The sequence below is a fragment of the Amphiura filiformis genome, chromosome 1 (assembly GCF_039555335.1).
Source record: "Amphiura filiformis chromosome 1, Afil_fr2py, whole genome shotgun sequence".
Classification (NCBI taxonomy): Eukaryota; Metazoa; Echinodermata; class Ophiuroidea; order Amphilepidida; family Amphiuridae; genus Amphiura; species Amphiura filiformis.
Window position 1 is genome coordinate 89514054 of NC_092628.1, and position 10520 is coordinate 89524573.

The 10520-nt window shown below is 34.4% G+C and overlaps 1 protein-coding gene across 1 annotated transcript; it reads right to left on the reverse strand.

Moving 5' to 3' along the window:
* Nucleotides 1-3408: 3408 nt before the first annotated feature.
* LOC140167447 (uncharacterized) lies at nt 3409-8760 on the reverse strand. The gene is made up of 3 exons (XM_072190757.1): nt 8420-8760; nt 5631-5809; nt 3409-4161 (listed from the first exon to the last, which is right to left on the reverse strand). The coding sequence occupies exons 1-3, from the start codon at nt 8574-8576 to the stop codon at nt 3739-3741; spliced, it is 759 nt and encodes a 252-aa protein (XP_072046858.1). The 5' UTR covers nt 8577-8760; the 3' UTR covers nt 3409-3738.
* Nucleotides 8761-10520: the final 1760 nt, after the last annotated feature.

Genomic DNA, 10520 nt, shown 5'->3' on the forward strand with positions numbered 1-10520 from the left:
AACCGTGTTAAGTCAACAATCATTATGGTGCTCATTTTGAAGAATGCTGGTTAACAAAAAGCAGGTCTTTGTCTCATTTCGTGAACAAAAGTACACATACCATTGTTTCCTTTCGTTTCCTTTATAATCGGTTACCCAACTGAAGCTATAATACGCAAACTTTATTGCGATATCGCACATGAAAACAGTCACATGTGCACAGCCAGAGAAGATCCGATTTAATCAGTTGAGCTGTTTCAATGAGTGTTATCTTGGTTTAATAGCTTTTAATGGGGTTAAGTCCTGCAAAGGTCGAGATGAATTCTACTGTAGACATGACTGCATCATGTACAGGCTTAATAGGTGTTTTCAAGTGTAGAAATGGGACCAGGCCCGTACGCAGGATTTATTGGAGGGGGGACATTTTTTTTGTAAAAAGTGAATATATATAATATATATACACCTCCCTAAAAATTTCCCTTGGACTTTTTGAACTCTTAATCACCAAGAGGTGTACTTTTTGTCAATTTTTCTCCCGCACCCGCCTCAACCTTCCCTACGTAGGGGTCTGCATATATTTTGTCATCTTATCGGCGACATACTAGGGAATTCCTATTCAGAAAAGGATCACACTTAATCAAGTATTATAGAAATGGAAATACATTTTGCAGCTTTTGCACATACTTCGAAATGTGGTGGCGCAAGTTACTCCATGAATCAATGCAGAAAAGCGTGAAATAGTTAGAAATATACCAACTCGCTGCAACTTGGTGCAATGATAGTGACTTCCGGATTATATACACATCATGGAAACAACTTAATGTCTTTAGGGACCAAATGTTTCAATAGGGTTACATGTTCTGATTAATATAACGAAGGTTCAAAAGTAATCAGAACTCTGAATTCAAATTTTGTTTTAACAAGAAAAGTATGCCCTCTCTTACTCCACATTCTGACCCTATTTATAAGGTATTTGTTCGTGCTCAAAATAGGATGGCGCTATTCAACATGAGGACGTTAACCGAACTTATACTGAAGTTACAGTCATTTATACTACGCACAAAAGGTATCTTGGAAAATAGCGCATAATTATCTCTATCTCAACAAAAACAAAAATTGTTCAATAGATGAAATATCTTATTATATTCTGCTACGACCTTAGCAAGCAAAATTGCAAGCTATTTTTGTATAGGCGAATGTCCAATTCTGAAAATGATAAACTGGATATACATAAACAAGAAAACAATCCAAGCAGTATTGTTTTGTATCATCTTTTTTCTGTACTTTTCTGGGTGTTTCTGGGTACGGGGATGTGCGGGAAAATTGCCATGCATTTTCAGCCTTTTGGTGTGCTTTTAAATTTTCAGAAAAATTGCCAACATTGTCCAGATTTGGGTAAATCTAGAACAGAAATGTTTTTGGGATATGTTCCCCACCCAAACCAAAATTGAGAACCCAGCCAACCTCGGAATGCCCAAAAAGTATGAAACAAAGAACTAAAGAAAACTAACTGAAAAACGTTGTTGAAAGTACTGAGAAGAAAAATTAAAAAACAAGATAATAGCTGTTTCAAGCCTTCAACAGATGGACATAAGAAAACGTCTTGTTCGTTTTTCTGCTTGTTGGACAGGTCAGTTTGTTATATTGAAAATTCGACCTTTGCCCATTCCAATGCTTGTAACTTTACTTGTAGAGGTCGTAACATATCCAAAGAGGTGTCCAAATGTACAATATAAGATATTGCGTTAATTATAACATCCATTTACCTAATAATTGTTTTGTTTTTAAAGTTTGAAGATAATTTTTGTGCGCAGTGTATATTATATGTGGCATTTTGAAATGCTACATTCGTTGCGTTGCATAATGCCCTCTTTCAACATGTTGAAAGGATACATAGAGTGTCTACAGAGATCATTCAAATTTGAGAGTAATTTCAATCTTCACTCTTTTGTTGAGTGTGACTCTACAGCCTGTTAAAAAATTGTGCAAATGAAAAGCGCCCTCTTTGCCAATTAGAAAATACGGTTGTGGCATGATGCTTACATCAACGTCAAGGGCGTATTCTTAGCTCTCAAATGCCGTTTGTTCTGTTCAATTTGCTTGTTTTAATCTCGAGATAATTATGTTTAATTAACAACGAAAGGGTAAAATCACAATTGTGTCACTTTTACTAGGGAAGAGGGCTGTACATGTAAATCCATGATAGCTGATGTTGATGCGTCTCATGCACTCCCCCTTCGGGGCTCGTGCATTAGACGCATGAACATCAGCGTGCATTGTTTTATCAAGTCTCTCCCAACAAGTAATACGCGTTCATTAACCTATAAGTGCAACATTTGTTTGTCTTTTAACATGTCTTGAGTGACAAGGAGAACAGTATTTACCATGATAAAATCATTGACATGCACATGTATGTATTTAATTTTACAGCAAAATGTGAAATATTTATTTATCTTTTAATCTGTTTTAAGTGGAAAAAGAGAATCATTATACCTGTATCATGATAAAACAGTAAGAACAATTTTTGTATTGTTGTGTAATTGATGCATTCGTTTGATTTCACGAAGGAACTCTTGATAAACTTGATGCTATCATTGATTTACATGTACAGCCCTATTCCCTAGTAAAAGTGGCACAATTGTGATTTACCCTTTCGTTGTTAACTAAACATATCTCTAGATTAAAACAAGCAAATTGAACCGAACAAACGGTATTTTGAGAGCTTAGACTACCCCTTGACGTTGATGTAAGCATCGTGTTACAGCGGTATTTTCTAATTGCCAAAGAAATCTTTTTGAGACAGGCTGTATAGGCTACTCTCTCGTTACTAATTTAAGGGAAAGCAAATTTTACTCTAAATTAATTTGATCATCACCAAAGATACTTTAGATGCAATTAAGAACATGTTTCTAATAAAATAAAGACATCATTATTTAAAACGACTTTATTGTACTACATTCATATGAGTAATACACACAATATACAAATCGGTAAATTACAATAACATTAACTTGACTTATAATAGAGAAATAAGTTACCCAGATCCCTTGGTGTTGACACCATTTGGAAATTAAAAACATAATTCAGGAGCCGGACTTGTTTCAGAAACATAAGTTCCAGACTTCGGTAATATTAATGATTTAATTAATGTATTGACATCTTTCCTAGTACGACAGTGGCGTGGCGGCATATGGGCACGGGGGGTAGCACTTGCCTCCCAATCAATTTGAAAATTTGAAAAAAATCCCATTGGAAATTGCCGAAAAACGGCTTGTGCCCCCATCAGGCCCGGTGCCGCCCCCATCATGGTCGGAGATGGCCCACCAATAGGATGACTCACGCTACGCCACTCTAGTACGAGGTACATCAAACACTGTTTTGAAGAATATGATTTTCTTGCAGTATTCATTTATCTAGATCTCGTAAACAATGGACTAGATCTATAGAGTTCGCTAACGATTCATTAGGTCATACAAGTGTATTCATAGCTAATCGAGTTACAAATAAAGTTTGCAAACAAATCTATAGCGGAACGTCGCGTCCTGGATGGAGTAATGTAGTAGTAGATTCTACATAGTGCCGAATTGAAGATTCATAATGACAGAAAAACCTGGTACGAGATGATTAGCGCGAGTTGGTATTCTTATCTATCAAGCTCACTACATTTATCATTTTCTACTGAATCAATAATAACATTGTGCTCACTTGTAACGTTAATGTTACGAAAATGTTTGGGATGTGTTTTGTTCATTGAAATATTTAAGGGTACGCAAAAAGTTGCAGATTGCTTCCATAGTCACGAGCTTTTTGTCTCAATGCTGCTATGCTCGAGCTACTGTAGTCTTTGTCCGATGATGACGTCACACGATCTAATGTCATGAAATTGTTGCGCCCAAATACATTACTAAACGGATGAGCACTTGGTATCGGTAACATATTTGGAAGCCTTGGTGGTACAAATCTTATAAAAGGTGGCGCTGTTGTAGTAGGAATCGGCAATCTTGACATAATGTGGGCAGTAGATGGCGATGTTTTCTCTCCAGTAATGACGTGAGAAGATGGCGATGAATTTCTTGGTTGCTTCGTTACCGCGTCGTCTGAGGAGTTTGGTAGTTCTCGTCTCTCCTTTCCACACGATTTCTCCTGTTTCCGCCATTTAGCACGTCTGTTTTGAAACCATACCTGGATAGATAAAGAAGAAAAAAGTCGTAATTCAGTTGGCAAGCGGGAATGGAATGCATACAAACATTGAATATGTCGTTTACCTCGTGTTGTTTGCATTACACACCGTGTGATGCGATTGCTGCAAGGCTTCAATGTTGACTTAACACGAGCAAGGAAACAAAATGATCAAATGAAACAATTAGAGCCGTTAGCTTAGATATTAAATGAATTACCCCAAAACTAGCATCGTGTTTAATGTGGTTTTAAGCCATTAGATCAGTTAAGATACACGTAATTTAGTAAACGATTAAAGACTATCGGACAGGTGTGTTGTCTGATCGTTGATCACTGTCACCTTACAAATACATCATTGTCAAACGGTTTGCAGACCTGATTATCAACTTGAAAGTCCGCAGAAAATGAGAACTAGATAGAGTACCGAGTAATTTCGTCTTTGGTGTCGTACACCTTAATTTTTCGTTCCAAGAAAAAGTTTGCAAATAATGAACGTGTCCTGTGGCAATTTAGAAATCAATATATATAAATGACCCATCATGGTTTTAGCCAACTAACTTAGACATGTTTTCCTTTTCGTTTTCAATGTATACTCATGAAAGTACACGTAAAGCCAAGCATTTGTATCCAAAATTTCCAGTAAACATCGTAAACAAATCCTAACCTAACATTTTATCTAAATAGTTTGAGCACACGCACAGTTTCCGAGGATATACGTTTTCACTTTGGCTATTTGTGTGTAACCCGAGTTCGACATTCTCAGAGTATAAATCCTACTGCCTTAGTTTAGTTAACTAATAGCTGTGTTTCAACCAAATCAAATTTCAAGTAAAAACTGGAGGGAGGGCGGGAAATAGAACAAGTGATACAGCTGCAATGCTGAGTCAATTCTCGGTGTAAGTTAATAATCAAACCCATTAACGACACTTAGTGATTGCTCACAAGAAGACGTAAATATCGTGAATACTTGAAGGATTGCTTTGAAAGTACGTGAAAACGGGAAGATTTTGAATCTTATAATTATGTGCAAAGAGTTCGATAGCTTCTGATATATATTAATGCAAAATAAACATCAAGCTAAACTTAACAAAAAACCCGAGTGAAATTAATTTCTGTCATGGGTACTAAACTTCACTAGCAGGATATGGAAGAGTTTGCTTATGTTTGACTTAAGCCCGTTTACCAGTTCCCGAGTTCTTAACCATGTAATAACATAATGTATTACATGCTCCAAGTAAATTCACAACGTGTTCATAATAACTGCCATAGCATTTTGCTAATTCCTTGAGTCTGTAACGAATGCATTTTCCAGTGGTAGCAAGATGAAATTGACTTGGACAATATAACTGAGCCTGTGTTAAGTGCGTTTTACGTCACTGTTTCGAGGAAGCAAAGTAGGGGACTTACACTTTATGTTGCACCTCACATACGATTAACAATGAAATATATTTGCGTTGATTTGTTATACATACCTGTACTCTTGCTTCCATAAGATCTAGCCGCATAGCCAGTGCTTCTCTCATGAAGATATCTGGGTAGTGAGTTGTCATGAAGGCTCGCTCCAATTCTTCCAATTGCCAGGCAGAGAAATTTGTCCTTACACGCATTCGACGCGGTTTTCTCTTGGCAGTGTTTCCCGTTATTTCATCAGCTTTTAGTGGTAAAGAGAGAGAGAAAGAAATGGTAACGTAGGTAAGCGAGTTGAATAAGTTGAAATAAATCAGCATGTGTAATAAAAGAAATATAGTCTATACATTCACATAATGATAAGAATAAAATACAATAATTGTTTTATTGAAGTTAAAACATATAAACACAACATAGATATTCTGCTGTTTATGTTAATCTTTTTAATTGATCAATTTTATCGTACACTGTTTGCAGGTTTGTGTATATTTTCTATTATATAACAGTCAGCCCCCGGTAAAGTTTTAAAGAAATAGACTAAATATTTGAATCCAAAACAATACCGCGATGTGACTGGATTTCACTATGAAACGTGTAAAAAGGTGATTGATATTCAAAATATGGATAAATACTACAATTTTCATAACTACGAATATTACAACAGTGGAAATTTATTGTAACTAATGTGTATATGAGAATAAACGCTTGTATATTATTGTAACACTTGTTTGAGTAATGCATGACAATATGAAACAAGTTAGTCTAATATAATGAAAATGCTTAGAAATATTAGTGCCTAATTGTTGAAGTAGCTGTAGTCAAAAGATCAATTATAATTTTGAAATCTGCTAAACTAAAATTAACCACTTTTCACTATTGAAACCTATATTGCAATAAAATGTTTCCCGTAACGCGATTTGCTTATTTTTTTCTCGTGGTTTAAAAATTTGATTCATAAAAACATTATGATTTTTCCAGAGTGCCGAATCGCGAATTGTAAGCAAATGTTATGTGTAATATATGCTTCTGGTTATGCATCGGGTGATCGTTAATCTCTATCCAAAATTAATGGCAAATCTTATACTCCCAGACGTAGATACCAAAGTTTAGATCCTAAAGAATGTCGAATGTTCTCATTTTTTAGAAAGAGCGCTGCAATGGTACCAGAATTTTCAAACGTCGTTTACTGAAAACAGCGATTTGGCCTATTCAGCACTCTGCGGAAATTATAACAAGCATTATATATATCATCATTTTATTGGAATTGAAAAGGAAATACATTTTCCCATCATCAGAAAATAAAAATGAGATATATTAGTCCATACATTACAAAACATTGCAAAATCTATCGAATGAAAGAGCAATAAGCAAAATACGCAATACTAAGTATGCCCCTAAAAGAACTGTGTTTTAACGCATAAACCAAACGTAATGATATGGTTGAGGAATATATCAGCTATCACATACTTTTAGAATTTTGACAATTGACCGCTCCGTTTTTGAAATAAAAGAATTTTACGAAACTACCTCATTTTCAGCCCGATCCACAGAGTCAAATATCTATCAATGACAATAGACGCCTCAATGCGCTGTTGATGCGCAGTGATTAGCACTCCGAATACAGATCATCGATTGCTATTTGAATCCATGGAAAAGCTTGAAAATGAGGGCTTTCGTAAAATTCTTATATTTCACGAACGGTGTGGTTAATTGTCAAAATTCAAAATTTGTTCAGAAGGTGACAAATATATCAAAAGATCAAACGAGTGTTCTTTTTGGTTATTATAGGTGCAGGAAAATAACAACAATAAAATAATATGTATAAAATAAACACAGTATTGTCAATTACTAAATTTCACTACGGTAAATGTCTAGATTTGATTAGCCTTATACATTCTGAATTGAGATTCAAAAATCTTTTGCAATCTTACATTACGTTTGGTTAAATTATTAAAGTTAAACAAAGTTTTTGACGTAACTTAATGGAACTGTGCACTCTCAGAAATGTATTAATTAAAAATGCTGTAACTTCTTAGTTATTCATGCAAGGTATATAAAAGCATACATTTTGGAAAAGAACTTAGTCAATTAAGAATCTAAATAGAAACATATAATTTTGGTATAAAAACACAATTTTGGAAAATCTCACAAAAAACACATATTTGGCTCAAATTTTAGTAAACACAGTATTAAAAGAAAATTCCGATATTTGACTTGTGTGTGTGCTTTTGTAATCTAGATACTACTTCCCAGGAACAGGTTTTTATTTATTTTTTAGATTTTGGCTGAATTTTTGATTTATTGAACAAATAAGGCCAAAAATATGACCTTTTTTTGCTACAAATGTAAGTGTTTGGTCAAAAAAATTGTCTTATTTGGTAAATAATTAAACAATAAGGCCAATATAAAAACAAAAACAAACAAAACAAAACAAAAAACGTTCATAGAATGGAGTGTATAGATTACAAAAAAAAAACACTCAAAGACCAAATGTTTTTTTCTCTATAATATTGTGTTTACAAAAATGAGGCAAACATGTGTTTTATGTAATTGTCTCCCAAATGTGTGTGTTTTACACCAATATGTGTTTTTAATTAGATTCATTGACTAATTTCCTTTCCAAAAATGTATGCTTTTATATACCTTGCATGAATAACTAAGAAGTTACAGCATTTTTAATTAATGTATTCTGAGAGTGCACAGACACGTTAAGGTTGCAAATTTGTAAATTTGATGAAATCAAATAAAACAAAAGATTTAAAAAAAGAAAATATAATAATAATTATTTGCTGGCAGCAGAATGAGCAGATATATTTTCTGATTGTAAGCAGTAAATTAAGGTGCAATAACTTACTGTGTGATATGCTGGTATGTTGCAAGATGCTTTCACAAGTTAACCCGTGGTATTCCAATCTATCTCGATTCATATCATCAGCTGATTTACCATTTAAACTTAAGATGTATTCAATTGTGAACGGAGTCTTACAACTATCGTCACTGTTCCCGATCATGGTTGCTAAGATGTGAAAACTTGAAGTTTGTTATTCAATGATGGCAGGACTTCTGGTTGCAGAGAAAGTATATATATATCAGTCTGAGTAATGAATTGCTTATAGGAGCATGCAAAAGCGGCAAAAGTTGTGGTTACTTAGAAAGTGTATCAGTCTGGCCAAAAAAGTTCACAAGTACTTCTGTTTTGGATCGCTAACGGCAAATGTGAGTAAAATGTAGTGATGCATCAACTTTTGTATCTGGTTTTCAAACCCATGGGATGGACCACGTTGATGTTATTATAATGATGTCATTTAAGAGGGATGCAAAGTTCGGGGACTCCCTTGTGATGAGTAACTACTGACTAGGCGGGCGAGGCTGACCCATCATGCCTAGCGGCACTGTCCAATTAACGACTGCCGTGATAACATTGAACCTCACACATCGGTACGACGGACATATGCATCAAAACCGGGAGGCTCAACTTAACAATCTAGCCTCTTTAGCTTTATTAATACTATAAACCGTAATTCATATTCAGCATTAACGTGTTAAGTGTATAATTTGCCATAAAACTAGCCCCTTTTAAAGTGTAACAGAGCAAACACTTGACATTATGTATAATTTGTTATCATTATGTCAATATCATGAATATGCGGCAAGGAGAGACGACTTACGCGGGTTGGACACGAGCGCCTCACGCCGCGTTATGACAAATGGACATGCTAATAAAATTCACACTCATTAAGCCCAACACCTGCGGTATTTAGGTTTTATAAGGTTGTAAAATACAATTTATCTTCAATTCTTATATGCAATTTAATTAACAAAGAAATTAGATCAGACTTTATGCACTTCTGAAAACAAAGAATAATAAATCCGGTAATAAATACGAAAATTGGGTCAATCAATTTTTTCATTCATTTTCATACAAAAAGAAGAAAAAAACAGAAAAACAAACAAACACGGAGGCATTTAATTATTGTTTACTACTTTTTACATAACAATTGCAACTTTTATCTTCAAAATATAAGTTTACTTTATGTTTTGACAGTGATTTGTCAAAAACAGGTACTTTGTTGAACCAAACCACATAAAAGTACACCCAACCATTTCCTATCTCGTCCCTTTCGTTTCATGGGATGCATTTTACTTGAGGTAGTTATTATTGTAAGATAGGAAAATTAAACCGTCTCAAATATCGGGATAAAAGAAGAGCCAAGGGCAAGGAATATAAGGTAAAGGAACGTACTTACTTTATTGGTTTATATTACCGTGATTACATTGAACTGTGTATTGGGTTATTCCAGAAAATAGATGCACACCCCCAATAGAGGACTTTGGATTTCCGGACTTTTTGCCCATTCGTGATTATTGAGAAATCCAGACTTTTTAAGTGTCCAAAGGCAAAAACATATAGTTCAAAATCGGAAATCCTCAATTTGAGACCTCATTTTGGACATTTCTGCGATATTTGTTTCATTTAATCGCATTACCAAACTTCTTCAGGTAACATTTGAAATTGGAATTGCAGTCGTTTTCAGAAAGCAAACCTGGAAATCCGGACATTTCTTTTATTGAAAATTCACTCCTCTATAAGGGATGTGCACGTATTTTCTAGAATAGCCCATTTAGGATTTACACAGGATGGAAACCAACAATTTATACGATCATATTTTTATTTGAAAGTATATAAACGGATAAACAACCACATCGGCGTAATATTTCATGTATTAATAATAAGTAATGTTTAGGCTATATCATAGGAACTTTAAGGGAAGGGGTATGAACGTTTGGACAGAATTTATTGTGGGACATTAGAGCACATCAGACATATCGAATTGCATTCTGAATACGAAGAATGTCCTTCTGATATCAAATAATTTTGATTTTTTGAAATTCGCAATGTAATACACATTTTATGGCAAATCATTAAAATTGATATTTTTGATATTTAACAGTAC

Excerpts from the sequence above, each read along its gene's own strand:
- LOC140167447 (XM_072190757.1), bottom strand. The coding sequence starts at position 8,576 with ATGATCGGGAACAGTGACGATAGTTGTAAGACTCCGTTCACAATTGAA. Across the intron at positions 5,810-8,419 it reads ACATACCAGCATATCACACA|CTGATGAAATAACGGGAAAC; the intron begins GTAAGTTATTGC and ends TACCACTAAAAG. Across the intron at positions 4,162-5,630 it reads TTATGGAAGCAAGAGTACAG|GTATGGTTTCAAAACAGACG; the intron begins GTATGTATAACA and ends TTATCTATCCAG.